Consider the following 22,463-nt stretch of genomic DNA (forward strand, 5'->3'; position numbering starts at 1 on the left):
GACCACAAAGATGAGGGGTACACCCTATGAATGGTGGAGAAGAGAGCTTGGAGGAGCCACCCAAGGCTGCTCACCTTGAGTCTGCTTTCCCATGGGAGAGAACCACACGTCATCTCATTTAAGCAATGTGTTTTGGGGTCTCTGTGGCTGGCAGTTGAACTGGCTTTCTGGTGATATAAGTCACCTATTCAAAGTTGCATAGCTCAGAAATATCTGGGTCGGGATAACCCGGGGTGGTCTAAATCTGCAGCCTGGAGCCTTCACCCATCTGTCCCCTGTAGACAGTACTTGAAAAACACAAGTAGATATCATCAACATCATCACGGTTGTCAGATGGTAAAAGAGAAGGCTCCTTCTAGAGGTGTTCCAGCTTAGGTCAACACCCATTGGTTGCTCATGAAATCAACCCAGTGGTTCATGGCTAGCATTTTATTTTATTATTTTTATCTTTAGAGACAGGTTTTCTTTCTGTATCCAGGCTGGAGTGCAGTGGTGTGATCATAGCTCATTGCAACCTCTGACTCTGGGGCTCAAGCGATCCTCTCGCCCCAGCCTCTGGAGTAGCTGGGACTACAAGTACACAACAGCATGCCCAGTTAATTTCTAAATTGTTTTTGTAGAGACAGGGTCTTGCTATGCTACCCAGGTTAGTCTTGAACATCTGGCTTCAAGCGATCCTCCCACCTCAGTCTCCCAAAGTGTTGGGATTACAGGTGTGAGTCACCCTGCTCAGCTATGACTAGCATTTTATAACATGAAACTTAGCAGAATAAAATAGAAAATACTAGGGTGAAGCATTGCATGTAGTAAGGATGCATTGTTTTGTTCTAGATAGGTGTGTGTATGAGCATGTGTCCTGGGGTCATAAAGTTAAATACTATGGATTGTGGTTTACCAAAAAAAAGGAAAAAAAGAGTTTGAAAAACACCAAGCAAACCAACAGGCATATGGGACTTTGAGCCATTCCAGAAATAACCTGGCAGAAATCATCCCTCCTACAGGAATTGTAGAGCAAGTTTAAGCCACCCCAAAATCCACAGGCTCAACTCAACCTTTCCCTACACCACTGTAGGCCCCACACACCTGCTCCCTATCCTTTCCCTCCATGGCTCCCTGGACAAACTCTCAGGCCTAGGCCCCAGCAGCTGCTCTGGACACTCCCTTCCCTGCCGCCAGGGTCCCAAAGCTCAGAACCCTCTACGCACGGATTTGTACAGGTACAGGTTTGCAGCATTTATGAGCTCATTCTGGCCCTGGCTACTTGTGCAGCTGCCCAGGGGGTCCATTTTCTCCTCTCTGGTGTCCTCTGAGCAATCGTCTAAGCAGGAACAATCAGCAGCTTACCTACTGAAGGGTGACTTCTGACAGGCACAAAATACAGGGCGTCGCAGGCTCGGCGCAGGAGGTGACTGTCTGGAGGTAGATGGTCACATGTTGTAAGCACAGGGGGCCACAGAGAGCGGCCAGCACAGCCCCTTCATTTTCCAGAGGAGGACACAGAGGCCCTGCAGCCAGGGACCTGCTCAAGGTCACCCAGGGAATGAGCGGCTTCCACCTTCTAGGCCCACTTTCCCTGGACCCTGGAGACAGCGGATTCCAACAACAGACTGGAGCTCCGTTTGCAGCTGGGTACCAGATGGTGACTGGAAAAGTGGAGGGGAAGCCTGGGGCTTTGGAGCCAGACAGACTGGATCTGAATCCTGACGTGGCCACTCACTAGCTGTCCAACCTTGGACGTGTTACTTATCACTCTGGGCCTCAGTTTCCCCTCTATAATGGGCATAGATGAGATGAGTTCATGCACTGTAGAGTGCTTGGCATTTACCAGGCTCACCACACCCGTTCTTCGGGCATGTGATGGTTAAGAAGAGCATCCTCGGCCAGGCGTGGTGGCTCAAGCCTGTAATCCCAGCACTTTGGGAGGCCAAGGTGAGGGATTTGCCTGAGCCTATGGGTTTGAGACCAGCCTGGGCAACTTGGCCAGACCTCATCTCTATAATAAATCAAAAAATTAGCTGGGCATGATGGCACGCACCTGTAGTTCTGGTTACTTGGAAGGCAGAGGCGGAAGGATCACCTGAATATAACAGGTCGACGCTGGGGTGGCCATGAGACACCACTGCACTCCAGCAGGGGCAACGGAATGAGATTCCAACTCAAAAAAAAAAAAGAATAGCACCCTCTTGTCTTTGCAAATGGGCAGTGTTAGCAGCAGACAGAGCTTCACTTCTAAGGATGGCGGGTGCTAGAGGTAGGTAGCAGTGACAGGGGCTGTGGAGCGCTCAGAGGCAGGGCAGGCCTTCGATCAATTCTCTAAAAATCAATTTGTTGAGTGACCAGTTCTCTGAAAACCATCAGACCTCACACAAGCACACACGGTCCAGATGATTCACCTCAGGGCAGAGGTGGGGGGCTCCCCCGAGCCGCAGGAGAGGGCTGGCAGCGGCGGCCTGTGCTCTCTCCTCTAGGTCTCTCGGTCTCCCCCTGTCCTACCACTCACTCCAGCCATTTAGGTTTCACAGGTTGATATTTGGATTAAAGAGATAAACACAGGCGAGGAGCACTGAGGCCTGACAGACACAGGAACTCCGACCCGTCAATCACCATCATGCGGCTCAGGTGCCCCCAGCCCCACGGATCAGAGATGAACCCAAGAGCCCATTAAAGGGGCCCAGAAGCCCACCTTCGACAACCCCCATATGGGAGCGGGTGTGTCTACAAAGGCCTTCCAGGACAGCGTGAGTGTGTGTGTGTGTGTGTGTGTGTGTGTCTTCCTCTCTCCCTTCCAGGACAGCGTGAGTGTGGTGAGTGTGTGTGTGTGTGTGTGTGTGTGTGTGTGTGTGTGTGTGTGTGTGTGTGTGTCTTCCTCTCTCCTTAGCCTCCCTCTTCCCCTCCCTAGACTGCAGATAAAGAATTCAATTTTCTTTTAAACGGTGGGGAAATTGGAAGAGATTTTGTTCTGTTTAAGCACAGCTGGAGTCTCAGGTCTCAAGGGTTTGAGAACAATGAGATCAATTAAGATGCCAATGGTGGGGGGTGTCAGAAGGGGGTGGGGGGCTGGGGAACAGGCAGGGGCTGAGAAGTCCGCCTTCCAGGACTCTCAGGCAGAGCTGCAAGGGCTGTGGCTCTCTGACCCGCCTGTCCTCTCGGCTTTGCCAAAGGAGGTAGATGGGACCAACCCCTCGGCCATGTTATCATCTCCCAGACTCACAAATAATTCATGTTGGCAATTTTTCTCACCAGCTTTGTACAACCGGAGAATCAAGTCGGGCCAATGCTCTCATAATCAAGAGAGACCACTGTTCTAGAAAAACCACAGAAAACCCCAGATGCTTGGCATGCAGCGGGCATTGGCACATTTTTGGAGTACTTGCTGTATCCAGGCCCTGGCTTATGACCTTGAAATATGTTATTCTACATCATTGCTAGACAGGGATTATTCTCCCCATGGTACAGAGGAGAAAATGGAAACCCAGAGGCAGTCAGTAACCTGCCAAGGCCACCTTGCTGGTGACAAGCTGAGGTGGGAACCCAGCCCAGGGCTATCCAGCCCACCTGCAGCCCTTCCCACTTGACATCTGGGAAGGTGAAAGGCCCACCTGGGTAGTTGGGTGGGGATGAGAAGGATGCACCTTGCCGGCCTGGAAGGAGAATGGTGAAGCAGCTTGAGTGTGGGCTGCAAGAGGAGGTTGCAGTGGTAGAGATCTAGAATCTTCCCCCACCCCTACCTGCATGGTTGCAGTCCTCATCCCTCCCCTGGCTTGCTGTAGCGGCTGCAGGGCCACTAGTCCTGGCCCTGTGTGCCACCAAGGAATAGCCATGAGATCCCTCCTCTCCGCCTGGTGGTCTCTGATGGGCTCCCCAGCCCAGCCAGGGTGAAAGGCCTCCACCAGGTATTCACCGTGGAGCCCTTCACTTGCATCCCTCACCTGGAACTCTTCTTTCCTGGATATCAACCCCGCCTCGGGCTTCCTTCCTGTTCTGCTTCCTGTCACCTCTGTGGGGGGCCTCCCTCCTTGACTGTTGATTTGGTTGATATGACACAGTAGCAACCCCAGCCCTCCCCAGCTATGTTTTCCTGGTGACACGGATCCCCAGCCCACCTGCTCTAAACTTCCTTGTTCACTAAGTCCTGCCCCTGGAATGGACAGGGAGGGACGTTTGTCTGGTCCACCACTGTCATCCCAGGTCCTTGGTAAATAGTCACTGAGTGAAGGATTATGGGAGTTGCACCTGGAGGGTGCCCTTTGTCCTAGCAAGCTCAAGTTTAGAGTCCTGCTCTGAGAGGGGAAGGAGAACAGTTGACAGTCCAGGGAGACACAGGGGTACTTAGGGCCAGGAAGCCCGGGGGCACCCAGCTCTGCCCAGCAGAGAAAAGGGCAAGCAGAGGCTTCATGGGGAAACTGAGGCACAGAGAGGATAAATGACATACACAATGTCGTCCACCCAGTCCACAACAGAGATGTTTGAACCCAAAACCCAGTAACCCCACATTTCACTGTCTCTGCCAGACGCCCCCACATCCCCTCTGGTGATGCACACATGGAGAAGACTGTCAGCCAGGGAGCCCTAAGGCCTACAGGGCCAGGCTGAGGGGCTGGGTAGACTTCAGCCTTGACCTTGGGCTCACAGGCCTGATTAGGATAGGAGACCCAGAGGATCCGGGGATCTGGTGGGCCCTACACCTCCCTACCCCTGGCTTTGGTCCCTGGGCTGGAGTCTGCATCCCCAGCCGCCACCCACCCTCCCACCCCCGCCCCGACCTGCAGAGGTCATTTCCAAGGATCCAGTCTATCCTCTCCTGCAACTGAGCAGGACACTGAGGCCCAGAGGGGAGATGAGAATGGCCTGGGGCCACACAGCAAGACAGTGGCCTAGAGCCTAGGCCTTAGGGCTCCCTGGCTGACAGTCTTCTCCATGTGTGCATCACCAGAGGGGATGTGGGGGCGTCTGGCAGAGACAGTGAAATGTGGGGTTACTGGGTTTTGGGTTCAAACATCTCTGTTGTGGACTGGGTGGACGACTTTGTGTATGTAATTTATCCTCTCTGTGCCTCAGTTTCCCCATGAAGCCTCTGCTTGCCCTTTTCGCCTGCCCACATCCCTCCCTCCAGGAAGCTGCCCTAGTCCCCCAGACTACAGGAGTCACATCTACTTTGTGTTGTACACCCCGGGGGTGAAGACTCGCCCAGACAGAGAGAACCTGCCTGGGAAAGGCTTTGAGTGCTGCGTGGGAGAAGGGCCATCTGTCAGAGAGCACTGCACAGTGGTGAGGGTAGCGGTATGCAAGGCACAGCACATGCTGGGATCCAGTGGGGAGGAGAGCAATTCTGGAGGGGGGGGCAGGAAACAAGGCACAGAGCATGTGGGGACCCAGGGAGCAGGAGTGGAACTCAGGGGAGGAGGGGATGTGCCGGTTACCAGGGAGAGGCAGGTTCTCAATGGGCAAGGGGGCTGTCGAAGGAGCTAGACATGAGGGTCAGCAGATTTGGGAGAGGCAGAGGTGGGGGTAATATGAGCAAAGACACTGTGGTGAGAAAATCTAAGAGTTGCCAGGAAGACTGAGGAACTGGGTGAGCAGGAGGGAGGGCTGCAAAGAGTACAGGGTGGAAGGGCTGGAAGGCAGCTCAAGGTCCGGTTGTGAAGGCCTTGAATGCCACCCCAGGCCTAGAGAGCTTGGACTCTACTGGCCAGGGTTGCCTGGGGCAGCAGGGATTCCTATCTTTCCCTTCCCTCCTTCCCTTCCTACCTCTGACAGCTTTCTAGGCCCTGAGAGCTTGCACCAGGCAATTTGAGGGCTTCCTTCTGCCTCTCTGCTTGTCTGTGCCATACCCAGGAGGAGATGGAATCACTGTCTCACAGCACGTGCCTCTACATATCACCTCTGTAAAGTGGCATGGACTACAGTGACATCCGGTGATTCTGAGACATTTACATCTGTGTGAATCTTTGGCATTCTTCTCATTGACAGCTGGGGATCTCTGTCCCCTCCCCTTGAATCTGCATTTGACTTGGTGACTTAGCATCAATTGAATCCAACAGAATGATGCCATGTGCCTTGGAGGTTAGGTCAGAATGGGCCAGGCAGTTTGGGACACTCCTTCCCCAGAGGCCTCCCCTGGGGTGCTCCTGCTCAGAACCCCCATGCTGGGAGCTGCCCCAGACATGTGGGAGGCCATGTATAGGTGCTCGGGTGACAGTCCAGCTGTACCCATCCCTCGGCCGGACCAGCCCAGGCACCAGATATGGGAGGAAGAGACCACCATGGAAGTGGATCCTGCAGGCTCTGCTGTTCCAGCCTCTGGCCAGCTGGGTTACCCCAGGCTCTGAGGAGCAGAGGCCTCCCCCATGGTACCCTTTCCATGGTCCTGCCCCACCAAACCCAGGAGTGTGATAAAACAGCTGTTGCTTTATGTTGCTAAGCTTGGGTCAGAAGCAAGCTTGGAAGGAAAACATGGAAAACCACTGCATTCCTTGGAGCAGAGAATTTTTAAAGTCCTGCAGCCAGGGCAAGCTATATAATCCACAGGGCCCACTGCCACATGAACATGAGGGCCCTGGTTCAAAAATTATTCCGAATGTCAAGAGGGCAGTAGCAGAGCATTAAGCCAAGCAGGGCTCTTCTGGGTCTGGGTCCCTGGACCACAGCACAAGTTGCATTCTTGGGAGCATTGACGGGTTGCCTCCCTCCTAAGAGTTTAGGTTCTCTCCTGTAATCTTATGAGAAGGGTCCTCAAAAAACAGGAATTATCTTTTGGAGGGTGGGTCCGTAAGTGTTCTAGGAACCCATCAGCATCAGTGTACTAGCTCGCGTTATTGTGAGAAGCTTGCGTTCGGCTTCATTTCTTTGGAGATTCTTTCAATGCTTTTGCCCATTTCATGATGGGTGATTTACAAAGGTACCTGCCCACACTGCACTGAGAATTTTTGACCCCACATGGCAAGACCTCGTGCCCTACCCTCCCTATTCACTGAACTCGCCCCGAGTGACTTTTTGTTGGTTTCTCTGGATGAAAAAAGGCCTCAAAAGGAAATGTTCTGCCAGTGTAGAAGAGGTGAAACAAAAAACAGCAGAAGCACTAAAAGGCATCAAAATGGATGAGCAGTGGAAAAAAGCATCTCGATAGGTATATTGCATCAAACGATGAGTACTTTCAAGGTGACTGGAGTTTAAACGTGTAAGAATAAATGCACAGTTTTTTGTAAATAAATCCCGGGGTTTGGGGGCTCTCCCAGGGTTGGGCACAGGCAAGAACCCAATCAGTGTGCCTATTGAGAGGACCCAGAGTCAAGGGAAGACAGAGTCAAAGGTAGCAAATCTAGAAACCTGGAGACCTAAGCTTAAGAGCCAGCACTCTCTGAAGCTCCACTGATCCCCGAATAAGATGGAACAAGACCTCACGGTAGCCAAGGATAACAATAATAGTACTAGTAATCACAGCTATCACTTATCCAGTGTCTTCTAATGTACTAAGTGCTCCATCTCTCAATCACAGGGTAAATATTATTATTATCCTTATCTCCATAGCAAACTCTGCAGACTGATGGCCAGGACACCTGCCCATCACAGACAGCAAGCAGCAGAAACAGGATTTGAACCTGGGTCTCTCTGGTTTCAAAGACTTGCTCCTAGCAAGGTTCCCTCCTGTAGTGGCTGATGCAGTTGGGAGGTCTCCGCTGGGGGAGCCACACGCCCTTCTGCTAAGGGCTGAGGGACCAGGGAGAGAGTGGATGAGTCCCAGGGAGCGCCAGCTAAGACTGAGGCAGGGGACTGGCCTTCCCAGATCACCTGGCTGGGCCATCAAGTTCCCACACTCTGGGAGGGGCCCATGATAGAGTCCTTGGAGTCGGCAGCATGAAGGGCAGCAGTGAACTCTGAGGTGGCAGGCTGGAGTGTCCTAGCAGTCACATAGTTGGGAGAGAGGCCCTGCAGCCCAACAGCTGCTGGAAGAGGCCACTGCATTTGAAGTCCTCCAGGATTGAGGCTGGCCTTCACCAGGACCAGCCCAGGGCAGTGACATCACACCCACCTCTTCCTTTTGGTGTCCGTGGCCTTTGCTATCGGCAGGAGAGAAGGAGAGAAACCAACAGCAAAGAGGCTAGCACTGACGCAGCAGGGAGGGAGGCTAGGCTGGACCAGGACAAAGAGCCCATCAGCCCTAGGAGTAGAAGGTGAAGGCCTTGGGAATCTCCTCTAAGCTTCTAGATAGGGGCCGGGAGAGGGAGGCGCAGGGCAGGAGAGGAGCTCTAGAGAGGGCTCCTGCAGGGTGGAGGCCTGTCCACACTGCTGAGAGTGAAATTAAAAGCATGAGTGGCTTTCCCTTCCTCTTGGACAGAGTAGGCTAGAATCACAGCCTCATAGAGCCAGAGGCCCTGAACCAGCACCTGGCCCAACCCTCTCACTGGGACCCAGAGGCTTAGAGACTTGCCCAGGCCGTGTGGCTAATGGAGGCAGTGCCATGACTCCCAAGGTGGTATCCTGCCCAGGGCTGGTACTCCCTGGAGGCTCAGCCCAGAGGTCAGGCATGACTAGCTCACATGTCCTGAGTGTGCCAGGCTCTGTGCTGAGTGTCTTCAGGGATCATTTCACTGAATTCTCACAACCCTCCAAGGCAGGCTCCCAGTAGGTTATCTTTCCCAGGGCACAGAGAGGGAAACTGAGGCCCAGTGGTTTGTCCAGGGCTTGCCATGGCAGAGAGCAGTCAGGCAGGACTCGGAAGGCCAATGATAATAAAGCCCCCTTCTATCTGAAGTCTTACCTATCTCCACCGGTGCCACTGCCCTGGGTCCCCCTACAACTGGGCAGTGCTGGCTAGGCAGGCATGGCTCTCATCTGATAGGAAGAAAACCACATTCCAGAGACGCCTCTGACAAACAGGGTTTCAGTCCTTCCCGGATGACTTGTGATCCTGCCCAAGAGGATACCAGCCTCCCATGGCAGGCGGGAAAGAGGAAGAAAGGTGGTGAGAGAGGAGTGACCTTTCAGGCCCCACCAGGCCACTCGGTCCTCCCACAGCTGAGAAGTGTGCTCCATTCCCAGGCTGAGCAAACCCTGAGCTGATCCCAGGGCCCACGCCTTCCCAGTCAAGACCCTGAAGTGCTTCTCCTGGCTGTGATGTCTGTGACCAGGGAGAATGCCTGTCTTGTCCGACAGTCCATCTTCTGCCTGTTTTTGCTGTGCCCCACCCCACTGGAGCAGAGAGAGAGGCCCCGGAGTTCAGCAAGCCCTGGCCCAGGGGTGTCTTCCCTCCCGCTGCTGTCTTCCTCAGCACACTTCTCTTCCTCCACTGCCCCGGGGGACATGGAGCTATGAAATCCAGGGAAATCAGCTCCATGTTGCTGGAGGCCAGGCTGGCTTCTTGCACACCCACGTACAACCTCTGCCAGCTGTTTCCCAAATGCCTGCCACAACCAGAAGGACAGAGTAGGCAAGGGGGTGTGATGGCTCAATACAGGCCTTCCCCACTATGAGAAGAGCACCCCAATGGGCATATTTGGGGTGAATGTCAATTTGGGAAGAAGAGAGACAGCAAAGCCCCCTGTGCTTCAAAGGAGCAGGACTCCACCTTCCGGCACAGGGCATCCCCCTCGCTGCACTCCAGTCACAGGGCCTTTGCACATGCTGTTCTCTCTTTCTCCAATGTTCTTCCCACTCTGTGTTCACCTGTTAATGCCTACTCAAATGCCACTTCCTTGGAGAAGCCTTCCTGGACCCCAGTCTAGGTCAGGTTCCCTGTTAACGGGTTCTCATAGCTCCCTGGATCTCTCCCTCATAACAGGTAATAATGTCAAGATTCACTTATGAGCTAGTCAGCCTTTCCCAGTAGGCTGTACACTCCATGAGGACAAGACTCACATTCCCCACGTGTCCTCTGGGTCATGTGCCCAGCACACAGTAGGACTTCAACAAATATCTGTTGGATGAATGGTTAGATTACTCAGGTACCTCTCATCCTGTCCAGCAGCAGCACCCACAGACCCTGCCAGGCCCCAGACATTGACTAGCCAGGTTGCAGGGTTGTCCCGTGCCTAGCAGGGTCCCAAGCTAAGACACCTCATAACCTTCCTACCTTCCTTCTGTTGCCAGGTCACAAGATAGGACCGGAAGGTGAAAATAAAGAGCAGACTGGAGACATGAGTGAGAAACCACATGACCTACAGGACGGGGAGGTATCAGTGCCATCCAGAAACCTGCAAACACATGTGTGTACACACATATGTGCACATGCACACCCAAATACATGTATGCAGTTACAACATGCATGTCACGGAAACATATATGCACACACGTGTGTGTTATATGTACATAACCCTAAGTCAATGTAGTTGCAAACATTTGTATAGGCACCTCACATGCCCACACACATATGCACATTTGTGGGTACATGCACCCCCCCACACCCTCCCCTGGGAGCGCCCCCTTCAGATGCCCAGCTCCTGCAGACATTCATCCTGACCCCCCTCCTCCCAGGAAGCCTTTCCTCATGAGGCAGGTCCTGGGCTGCCTTGGGGTTCTCACTTCCCTGCTTGACTCTCCCCAACTTGGTCTCCTCATCAACAAAAAAGCTCATGCAGCGCTGGCCCCTGGGTGGCTTGTGTCCAGAGAGGCGAATACCCACCCAAGGGTGCTACACATCTTGAGGGTCCAGAGTATCACCCTGGAACACAATGCCTGGAGTGACCCTGCACCCTGTCCTTGTAGGTACTGCAGAGGCGACTTCCCAGCTCCTCTCTGCACCCTCAGCTCTGGGCGTCCATAAAAGGACAAGGCTTGGTCCAACACAAAACCTTCTGGATGGGCAGTCTGTGGCTTGGATCAGGAGTCTTTGCGTGAACTCCACTTCAGTCACTTACTAGCCCTGGGACCCTGAGTTACTTAACCTCCTTGAGCCTCAGCTTTCTCAGCTGTAAAGCGGGAATGACAGCACCTGCTTAACAGACTAGAATACAGTTGATGCTTGAACAGGGTTTGAATTGCACACGTTCATTCACTTGCACATTTTTCAACCAAACGTGGATTGAAAATGCAGTATCCTAGGAATGCGAAATCCCATATACAGTTGAGTAGGTATGGATCCCACAGGGCTGACTATGGGACTTGAGTATGTGCAGATCCTGGAGGGTGGGGGCCTAGGACCAACCCCCCATGTCTAGCAAGGCATGACTGATGTGTACAAAGTGCACGGTTTAGAGTGGATACTCAACAGTGGTAGCTGCTGGCATGACTGGGACAGCAGCAGCAGCAGTAGAAACAAGATCAGTCCTCAGAGGTCATCTCAGCCATCCCCTGTCTCCGTGCATCAGTGACCTGGCACTAAGTCTAGAAGGGACCACATTTCAATCTGCATTTTACAGATGAGGAGCTAAGAAGGGAAGCAGCTTCTGCCCTCAACCGGGAAGTCGACCGGGCAGAGTGGGGACAATAGCTCAAGCCCTTGACTCCAGGTGCCTGCTCCTCTCGCCACGGGTGGAAATCCATTTTGTTGCAACTTGGATCCACAAGGGCCTCCAAACCAGAGCTGGGGGAGGTCCAGGGAGGAGGGAGGTGAGAAGCTCCAGCCCTTCCATCCCTGCGGGGACACCCAGGCTGGCGGTGACAGCCCTTCCTATTTTAGCATCCCGAAGCCCCTGTGAAGTCACCACCTTCCCCCAGAACAGGTGACCAGCCACTGGAGCAGGGCTGCGCCGGGTGGGGGATGGGGCCCTCGAATCAGGCTCTGCTCCTCCCTTCAGCGCAAATTAAAACATTTTCCTTGTCTTCATAATTTTTTTCTTGACACAACTGCCCATGAAACACTTTAATAACATCCTGAAAAAGGTCAGGGAGAAGGAATTTCACAGTTCCTGAGCAGGCAGCTATAACTTCAGCCCCTCTTGTGGCAAAGGAAGTGGAGAGATCAGGCTGACCCAAGGTCTGAGGTGAGAATGGCAGGGCGGAGCAATGTGGGGGAGTGACCGGGAAGCCTGCTGCCTGCCAGGAGCTCTGGAAGTACCTTGGGAAGACTGGGAGAGGGTGGTGGGTGGAAGGGTCGTTGCTAGACGTGGGGGTTTGGTTCCAGAATCCCTCCCTCCAGCATCTGCACATACTTGTCCTTTACCTTATCTCCTCTTCACAGCAACCCTGGGAATTATCATGTCCATTTTGCAAATGAGAAAATGCAGGCTCCTAGAGTAGCATGGGTGGGCCAGCACACAGGTCCCCACGGTCTCCCTGCAGGTCCTGACCTGCGAAGTTCTGCTGTGAGGGTGATCACCTGGTGACCCAGCCCCTCACACGTCCCCAATTCCACAAACCTGGGCCTGCAAGCTTGAGAAGGAGGCGGGCGAGGCTTGGATGAAGGAATCCAAGACCCAGAGGCTGACTAGACCCATCGACTTTGGGCAGAGACCGCTGACGGCCACAGAGGAGGCCGAGCTCATTAGCTAAATCCCCGAGGGACCGAGAGAAGGACTAGAGACGGGTCAGGTGGGTCCCCGGCAGGCCCAGGGTCTGCGGGGCTCAGCTCACACCCACCCCCTCACACTTCACATCTCACCCCTCACCCCTGCGCCACAGGTTCCCCCAGTCATTCCCCAGAGCCACAGGAACTTAGGACTGCAAAGTGAGAAACTGTCCCCAGAAAGAACACCAGGAAGGAACCCCCGATGCCCACCAAGTCTGGACCGGATACGAGAATTCTTTGCCACATGACCCCAGACCTGAGGGGCATGGGGCCTCACCCCCATGAAGCGCCCCTCAAACACGGGTTGCCTGGCTGCCCTTCACTCTGACATTCAAAGGTAGACGGGGGCTGAAGATGCTGTCTCTGGCTCCAAGGCCGAGTCTCTAGTTCTTGCTCCTCCGCGGGCCCTGAGAAGCTGAAAGAGGGTCCTGGGGCCTCAAGCATCAGGTGATTTATTGTGGGGAGCACCTTGGTGAAAGCCGGGGAGCCACGGGCTGGAGAAGGGGTGGGGAGAAAACAGCTGCCGCAGACTTACTGTTTACGTGTGACAGCCTGACTAACTAAACATCTGTTTGAAGTATTAATAACTGTCAGATGGAAAGGGCCTGGGGGCTCAATACAGCTTCACACCATCTGTCTGTAGAGTAAATACATTTCTGAGCGGAGGTCCTGGTGTCACGGGCAATGTCTGCTTGGAGCAGCCAATGAGTGAGACATAGAAGCAGGGACGCTGGGAGCCTCAAGAGGACAGGGAGGGGACAGCTGTGAGTTAAACGTTGTAACATTTATGGAGCACCTACAAGGCCCTGAGCTTTTGTAGTGCACATCTACTGCTTGGCATCTGGTCCCCTTCCCATTCCCAGACAGTATAACTTGGATGGGACTGACCCGACCCCTGGCTCACCAAGGGGCGCAGGACCCCTCCCCGGCATTCCAGAATCACGAAGATTGGTTTCAGAATGGCCCAACAAGCAGAGCCAATGAGAATCAGCAGGAACTACTGAAGAATTTTTCCCACTAGGGTTGATACATGAGTTAGAAGTCAGCCTAGAGGTGCTGGTGCCCCTCTTTGCCAATACAAAAAAAAAAAAAAGCAGAGCCCGGTGCTAAAGACAGACTCCTGACCGACTGAGTGCCTGGATGCAGCCATGCCTGAAATCACATATACTTGTGAGTTTCACGAGCCAATCTTTTTTACTTAAGCCACATAAATGTTTCTGTCTCTTGCAACCAAGAATATTGACTGATACAAACAGACCCCGGGAGAGACAGTGCGCTAGAAGCCCAAACCTCACCTGCACACAATTTACTTAAGTAGCAAATCCTCACATGTACCCTACAACTCTCAAATGAACTTTTAAAAAATGGACCCCAGGAAGGCCCTCATCAAAGGGTAAAGCTGGGGATGCCTCAAGGGGTCTATTCTTCTCTGGTGCTGGTGCTTGTGCTCAGGTGGAGAGGGTCACCCTCCTCAGAGATGGCTGGCACCTTCCCTCCCATTAGAGGGGCCTCAGCCCACACCCAGTCCCTCTCAGGGAAAAGACAGGACACCAGTGTCCCCAGTCCGATCACCCCATCCTAGGTTGGCTCTTCTGCCTTGTTGCAGCCTAGGCCAAGGGAGCCCATCATGAAAAGTTGGGAGCTTTAAGACACCAACAGACACAGCCTCTAGATGCTTGGGGCACCCCCTTCCCTGCCCACCCAGAACCTTGGACAGAATCCTCACCATGGTATTTCCCAGGGAGCCCAGTGGGCACTCACCAGGACCGTCAGCACAGAGGTCCCCACAGTGACATTCTCATACAGGCTGACGTTGTACAGCGGCTGGCTGAAGACGGGCCGGTTGTCATTCTCGTTGATGAGAGTGATCTTCACCTTGGCATAGCCCACATGGTCCGGCACGCTCTCATTGGCAAAGAGCTGGGTGGGGAGAGCAGGGGCCCAGGTAAGCTCCCACACGTTCCCAGACCCCTGGGTCCCATGAGTCCTCCCTGTGCCCGTGCTGGTCCCAGCTCAGAGCTGATGCCCATCCCAGCCGTGTGCTCCTGTGAGCCCCTCTGTCACTGCTCTACAGGGCTAGGGATGGTCACCAACTCTGCTGGGGGGCGGGGAGGAGAGGGTTGATAGGGGCTGGGCTGGCAGGTGGGCAGGGAGGCTCCTGGTGGGGCTTCCGAAGCTGTGCCTGGTGAAATTCCACTCAACGCCTGGACACATCCCGTCCTTGGAAAGGGGAGGCTCAGCCCAGCCCCTGCCATCTCTCAGCAGGCTTCTCCCAGTAGATCCACAAGAGGATTTTGGGTGTGGTGGAAAGCGTGATTTACGGAGATGGTGTCACCCTCCCTCCCCTGAAATCCCCTTCTTACATCAAAGTCGTAGCGGTCCACAGTCTCGTAGTCCAGCGGGATGGCCACCCGTATGCGAATGTCCGCCTTCCCTTGGACGGAGGTGGGGGAGATGATGAAGTGGTGGGAGTTGTTCCCCACCAGGTACACCTCAAACATGCTGTTCAGGCCCTGGGTCGAGAACGCAGAAGAAACCAGTCAGAAAGGGCAGGGGTGGCCAGGCCTGGCCCGGGAGGGCCAGCGGGAGCTGCTTTGGCGTGGGCGTGGATGGGGTGCGGGGACAGAGCGGGGTTTTCCTGGACCGGCTCCCAGGTGCCTGCCCATAGCTAGGCCCTCTGGAAAAGTCCTCTGGCTCCTCTGCCTTACTCATCCTGCCAGATGCCCACAGTGTCCCTTCCAGTGGTTTAGTTTCGCCTCCGGCTTCCTCTCTCTACCCCAGCATCCCCAACCGGGGAGGGACCAGTCAGTGGCAAGACCCAGTGGGAGGAGACAGAAGAGAGAGGAGGAGAGGGGCTGAGAGGGGAGTCAAGGGAAGAGAGCCATCAGCGGGTCATGATACTCCTGGACACGAGAGAACAGGAGGTAGGCAGCAGCTGCTGCCTTGCCATTTGCTCCCTGGAATGTGTCTGTTAGGAGGACACTGGTTTGCTGACAGGTGAAGTGGGAATCACCCAGAAGACTGAGGGGCAAGGTGAACCGCTGTGGACCCTGTGCTGTGGCCAGTCCTGGTGGACACTGGATTCTAGGCGGAGCACAGGGTGGCCACCCCAAGACTGGTTCTGCTGCATCCTGGCAGCCCATGCCCACAGTTTTGGGATGGGGGCACCTCACTCTAGCTCAGGTGTTTCTGACCATTCTAACCAGGGCTGTGGCTCACAGAGCCCCTAATGTGCCACCGACATCCTCATACAAAGCAGGTGAAGTCTGCATGTTACTGAAGTTCCTGGATCAGGAGACATTGCTGAAGGAGGAAGACACTGACCCCCCTGAAGTCTGGCCTGCTTGGAAAGCGATTCAGCTACCTTTTTCTGCCTGCATGGGGGGACCTGCTCCCACCTAGCTCCCTTCTAGCAAGGCGGGTGGCCTATGATCTGTGAACAGACAAGAGCCTCCTCCTGACCCTTGCTGCAGATGTTCAGCAGGTGACCAACCTGGGCTCTCTGTCCAGAGGCAGGTCCTCCTGCTCAGGGTGCAAAGCTCAGCCCTCGTCCTCTATGTCCACAGGCCCTTTGCTCTTCAGCTTGTGGCTGGCAAAGGAAGCTTGCCCTCTCCTCAGATGCTCAGGAGGTGTGGAGGGGCTCCCTTCTGGAACCAGTCAGGTGACCCTGGCCTGGGAAGGTTTCAATTGGCCCAAGAGGATATTCCTGCAAGGCTGGCTCCAGTCCCGCTCAGGGCAGGGAGTTCAGCCAGAAATAACACCCTCAGTGTGGCCTGGGTATTCACAAGATTCTCAAGCCCCTGGGGCTGCCCCACCAGTGCTCAAGTGTTGTCGTGGATTGAAAGCATGCTCATATTGACCCATCAGTCTCTTGAGTTTTTTCCATTTCTCCAAATTGGGAAGACCAGGGCACTCGCTGCATTGAGACTTTCAGAGCCTGGAGACAGTGCCCTGCCCCTGATACCAAGGGCTGGAATGGGGAGGGGGAGGTTGAGCTTGGTAGCTCTCTCTTGCCAATTCTGGGTTCCAGGCCAGCGGTGGGGGCTCCAGAGTCCCTGGCCCAGAGTGGCTCTCTGTGGATTGTGGGGATGACTCTCCTCTGGGCCTGTTGGGCTGTGGAGTTTTCAGTTCTCCCTGGCGTGAAATCCATCCGTCAGATGGAGGGGACCAATTAAGTGCTCAAGGGGGCACTGATGGCAGAAGCCAGCAGAGTGTGACCACTCAGAACAGGTGTTACCAACTCCGCTCCTTCCCTAAACCTGGCCCCTCAACCCCCTGGAGGGCTAAAGGGTGGGGGAGGGCTGAGCTGCGTCCTCCTGGAAGCCCCTTCCTGTGTGCCCACCACAAGCCCCACCCAGCCCAGCCCTGCCCTTTGAAGGCTCACTTACCAAGTTCTGTCAGTGGGAGTCGGCCAGTCAGAGGATATGGAGACAGACAGAAGGAGCCGGAGAGGTACGGAGAGGAGGGAGAACCAGAGAGAAGAGATGGTGAGATTCTGGGTCAGGGCAAGTGAGGGGAGCCTGGGGTGATCCCTGGTCCACACCTGCTCCAGAGGAACAGATCCCCAGTCTCTGATGGGCTGCAGTCTCCAGGGTCCTGAGGTGTGTGTGTGTGGCGGGGGGGAGGAGAAGAGGAATAAATGGGGGGCCCAGAAGGAGGTGGTACAGGGACATGAGGGGCGAGGAGGCTAGAGGAGGGCCCGTTCCTATATCCTACTTCCAGGAGCCCAGATAAAACCCCTGCAGGAAACAGCCCAAACATTGTCCTTTTATTTTCTTAACCTGAACAATATCAGCAACATGGGAGATTTTCCAATAGTTCAAAAGCCTAAAAGGGCACACAACAAGTCTCCCTCTCCCCAGTCCAGCTACTCAGGGCCCTTCCCAGAGGGTATCTTACACCTATCTCCTTTCTTTCTATTATCTATCTATCTATCTATCTATCTATCTATCTATCTATCTATCTTCTACCTATCTACCATCTATCTGTCTGTCATTCTATCTATCTGCCTCCCTTCTTTGACACAAACAGTAGCATGCAATACATGTTGCTCTGTCAGATTTTTTTCACTTAAAACAATGTCTGGGTGGTGGTTCCATCACAGTACAAACAGAGGCTGAGAGGCTAACGAGGATAGCAAGGACGCCGCACACGTTTATTGAGCACCTACTCTTGGCCAGGCGCTATTCTAAGCACTGTACGAGCACTATGTATTTGCCTCCTTTTCCTCTGTGGCTGCAGGGTGTTTCCATCCCTTGGTTACATTTCACTCCGTGATTATCCTGGAATGTTGGGAGGCCCTCAAGGGATGTGACAACTCCCCATCAGACAAGGACACACCACGGGTGCTCAGGAAGTGACTGGGCTTCGGCGACTCTTCCTCACGCATGACTCGGTCACTCTTCCCGTGGGCCATGGAGTAGAGATGAAGACCTCCCCCCTTCAGTGGAAATGGAGTTGAGAGAGATTGAGTGAGCTGTCCACGGCTGCACATGGAGTTGGTGGCAGAGTAAGGGGAGAGCCCAGGTCCAGCTCCCAGGCCACAACCCCACACAACCTGCTGCCCAGGCCAAGGAAGGAGAGCTCAGATCTGGTGTGGACTTTCCCCACCTGCAGCATGGGTACAGGGCGAGGAAGGCACAGGTCACGAAGTCAGCCATCTTGCAGAAAAAAATGGAGATGGGCCCGCAGAGTGCTCCAGGGCTGAGTCTGAGGGGAGGGTCGGCAGGGGCGGCTGCCAAGGAACAAAGGAAGGTACTAGGGGAGGGGGCGGAGACCCAGCATCAGATTTTGTAAAGCCCTCCAGGTTCTCCATCCCGTGTACACCCAAGAATGAGAGCCACTAGGGTAGAACAGTAGTTTTCTAGGTGTACTGGGATCTGCAGCATCAGTGTCACCTGGAGGCTTGTTCGAGACCGCAAGTGTGGGGCCATGCCCAGATCTGCTGACTCAGAGTCTCTGGAGGTGGGGCCCAGCACACTGTCTCAACAAGTCCTCTAGGTGTTCCTATGCACACTCACGCCTGAGTGCCACTGGATACAGATGCCGAAAAGAGTAAGTCTGAGAACTAAAGAGACTTGACCTGCAAGGGGCGGTGGATAAGCAGGGAAGGCCGAGGAAGACTGTGGGGGTTAGGGCTGCACCAGGGATGCCTGGGCCGAGGGCATCAGTGAGGGGCTAGAGAGATGCCCTGGGGAGATCATGTGAGCTCAGGTGGGTTCTGGTTGGTTGCCTTGTGCACCCAGAGGAGACCAGTCCCCAGGCAGTTTCCTGACCCCTGTGGGAGAGCTCTCTCAACAAGTGAGGTCTGCTCCCTTCTCCTTGATCCACTGCCAGGGGCTGGAAGTTCCTTTGGGCCAGACATGCAGTTGTCAGGACCCAAGTTGTGTCCCCCAAGTCCCGTCAAAAGGACCTGCTCCTTCCAGAACCTGCCCAGAGGACCAATTCCTGCTAGGACTTGATCTCTCACTGCCAGCTCTCGGGATGGGGTTGTGTGAGAAAGAGACACTTGCTCAGCTTGCAAAGACTGCAAACTCCCTACTGACTGCAGCCCTCCACCACCGAACCTTTTATAACAACAGCCTCCATGTGTCACACCCCAACGGCGGGCTTCACGCACCTGAACAAGAATCTACAAAAAGGTCTGATGACGTCAGTATCAGCCCAAGCATTTTCTGGAGAGGAAGCCACGCAGTTGCCAAGAAAAGACTGGAACTCGGGTCTGTCCCACCTCCTGTGGAGTCTAGCTCCTAAATCCCCTGGTCTCCCACTACAGAACACTGCTCTGAATGCCATGCCAAGACTGGCATGCTGTGTCCTCCCCCTGCGGCCTGTGGCAGATTGCGGCCCATGGGGCAAGACCTCAACGCAGGTCAGGGTGCCAAGTCAAGGCTGGCAGAGGGCGTGCAGGCTTCTCTCCTCCTGCGGGGCCTCCTCTATGCCCTTGTCCCATGGGGGGGCTGCCTTCGTGGGGGCGAGGCAGGGGGTGCTCTTGAAGCTGTGGAGGGGTGATATTGTTGGGACACAGATAAAGAAGAACTTCAAAAGGACCCCAGTGTGTGTGGAGAGGAGCCCGTGGATTAAATTCTCCTCCAGCTGGGAGAGGCGATGAGAAGGCTGATAGGCAGCAGCCGCGGGTCCCGGATCCGAGCTGGGACAGGTTGGGGAGCCGGCGGCTGCCCGCAGCGAGGCTGAGGCAGCTGGCGGTGTTTATTTACTGGGAGAGGGAAGGACATGCAAAATCCCACCCCCCCACAGGTCCCTCATGTGGTTAAGGCACTTTGCTCCTGGTGACTGTAGCCTTCCACCCGCAAGGGCAGCTCCTTATCAGCAGGCTGCCAGAAGAGGCTGTGCCCCTCAGTGCCCCAAACCCACCCTCCTCCCCACCTCCTGCTCCTGGTGGGGTGGGGGTGGCCTCAAGGACAGGCAGAACAGCCACTGCTCTCTCCCTGTCTCTCTGCAGCTTGAGTCTGTTCCAGCTTCCCCGGCTCGAAGTGTGTTTCCAGCGATCTGTGGAGTTTAATTTTGCGTTGAGTCCTTGACCAACATCAGCTTGTTAAAGCTGGAGAGGGGGTCAAGGGGGGTATTTATGTTCCTTGACAATGGGCACAGGTCTTTCCCTGTCCTGGAGGTATGGACTTTAGCTGATCTGGCTGTCGGATGGGTTGGGTGGCCCAGCTCTGAGCATGGCTTCTCATGGTTGACACCTGAGGGCTCTGAGCCCTGGGCTGCCCTCTGCAGAGAACAGGCCTCCCGAAATGGGGGAGGCTCGGCCCAGCCCCCAGGCGCCCGACCTGCACTTGAGCCCTGTAGATGCCTCTTCCAGCCCTGTGTCTCTTGCCTGGCTGCCCCCTCCCCGCCCCGAGGCGCTGCCCTGCTGATGGGGACCACAGTTCACCCCTTGGGGATACCTGTCTTTCCCTCTCTCTGCCACCAGTCAGTGACCCAGTGCAGTGACACAGTGGAACGAGAGCAGGATTCCAAGTGGGGGAACAGGCTCGGTCACCTCCCAACTGTGTGACTTCGGGCAGCTCCACTCCCAGAGCCTCAGTTTCTTCATCTGTGAAGTCGGGAGAGTAAGCATACCTCACAGGGTCAATGAAAGCAATAGTGTTTCTCTGTTTGTGCACCTGTGAATTGTATTTTCATGACTAAGAGATTCCCTGAAGGCAGGGCCCTAGTGTGTTCTCTGCGTTGTACCTCGAATGCCAGGGAACACTCACCTCACCCTGTGAACTACAAATACTCCTGTAAGGACCTTAATTCCTTTCAACACAGGGTCATGTGGCTGTAGAATGGATTAGGGAAGGGCAGCCATGACAGGGCCACCTTTGTGTTGGGCGTGGTGGGGCAAGAGGGAGAAGGGCTGGGCTCTCGTGAGGCACCTAGGGAGCTCTGTGGGCTGATGGGACCCTCGGCCCAAGCTGGGAATGGAGCTAGGGTCCTGGTGTGCAGAAAGGGCCACCAGAGTCAGGGCCACCAGAGTCAGCGCCACCTCACAGAAACCAACCCTGTCCAGAACGCTTCTTGCCTGGGAAGAGCCCCATGACCCACGATTCCAGGGTACTAGGCCCTAAACTTTAGTGGGGGTTAAAAGCACAGCCTTGGAGTTGAGCCTAGACTCACGCACTGCCCTTCTTGCTGTGAGGATTTGCACAAATGATTTTACCTCCTTGAATCTCAGTCTCATCTGCAAAACGGGAAGAATGAAGCTGATCTGAACTGCCAAAATCTTGGTCAAGTGCCGGGACAGGGTAAGTGCTCAGTGAAGGAAATTTATCATTATTGTTCTAGAAGGGGTGGGCAGACCTTGGCCAGGAGAGGAACAGGCAGAGAAGGGCAACGTCCTGGCCGTGTTCAAGGGTGAAGGCCCCGCCATCCCTGTCCTGGCTGGGGCTTAGGTCCCTCCCCCTCCTCCTTTTACTGGGCAGATCTACACTATGGATCCTCGGGGCCATCTTTCACTTAATTGTCCCCATCAGACATGGCGCAGTGGACTTGGCAGGAGGCAGGCCTCTTCCTCCCCTTATCTGGAAGCTAGCCACTTCTCCCTCCAACCTTACACCTGAGGGGGGCACCATGTCTCTCTGTCTGCTGTGGACAGGAGAGGAAAGGAGGAGGCCACCGTGTCTGTCCCCATGTCCACCTCCACTCTGGGACCCAGCCAAGCCCACATCTCACGGTCAGTAGCTCAGCCCCGCCATCTCTTTCTCTACTGCACGCCTGGCTTGTCTGGCCACCAGTGGCCCAGAGCCTCCATTTCTCCGCCCTGGGAGTAGGGCCTCCTCTCGGGCCTGGAGCTGGGTGAAGGATGTCGCCCTCATTCCAGGCTCCCGTCCCGCCTACACCCCTTTCCCCGGCTCCTCTGTGGTGTGGGCCTTTGAGCATCACTAGCCTGCGGTCAGGGACTGGGGAAGTCCTCTGTTCTCTCTGGGCCTCAGTTTCCTGATCTGCAAAATGGGAAGCTTGGGCTAAGCAACCCTGTAAGGCCCATGAACACCCACTGTACTCTTTCAAACTGTTTTCCATTCCTCCAGTCCAACCTCTCTCTCCTGTTTCTCCTCCTCTCTCCCCTCCTACCCTTCTCTCCTGCTTCTTTCTCTCTCTCTTCTCTCCATATCATCCCCTCGTTTCCTCTCCTCTGCTATGGACTGAATGTTTGTGCCCTCCCCAAATTCACATGGAAATACTAACCCCCAAGGAGGGCTGGGCCTTTGGAAGGTCATGAAGGCAGAGTTCTCATGAATGGGACTCCTTCCCTTATATGGGGACCCCACGGAGACCCTTGCCCCTTCTGCCATGTGGGGACACGTGAGAAGACGGCCGGCTGTGACCCAAGTCTACTGGCTCTTGGATTTTAGACATCGGCCTCCAGCCAGGCTACGGATCGCTGCAGTAGCCCGAATGGACTAAGACGCCCTCTCTCCCGCTCTCCTCTTTCTCTCCTCCACCTCCTTCTCCTTTCTCTTTCCTACTTCTCCCTCTGCTTCCTCCCTCTCACCCCCTCCCCTGTCCCTCTCTG

General features: G+C 54.8%; 1 protein-coding gene across 2 annotated transcripts in view; it reads right to left on the reverse strand.

Moving 5' to 3' along the window:
* CDH23 (cadherin related 23) overlaps positions 1–22,463 on the reverse strand; it is a 379,551-nt gene that overhangs the window by 158,391 nt on the left and 198,697 nt on the right. Inside the window, exons 11-13 of one of the 2 annotated variants that reach the window (XM_008054754.2) lie at positions 16,831–16,836; positions 14,806–14,955; positions 14,204–14,362 (exon numbers count right to left, since the gene is read on the reverse strand). In XM_008054754.2, the coding sequence (XP_008052945.1) occupies positions 14,204–14,362; positions 14,806–14,955; positions 16,831–16,836 (315 nt within the window). The remainder of the gene's footprint in view (positions 1–14,203; positions 14,363–14,805; positions 14,956–16,830; positions 16,837–22,463) is intronic. The other variant, XM_008054753.2, reaches the window with a different exon arrangement.

Source organism: Carlito syrichta, unplaced genomic scaffold (genome assembly GCF_000164805.1).
Source record: "Carlito syrichta isolate Samal-C Ts95f unplaced genomic scaffold, Tarsius_syrichta-2.0.1 Scaffold301031, whole genome shotgun sequence".
NCBI lineage: Eukaryota > Metazoa > Chordata > Mammalia > Primates > Tarsiidae > Carlito > Carlito syrichta.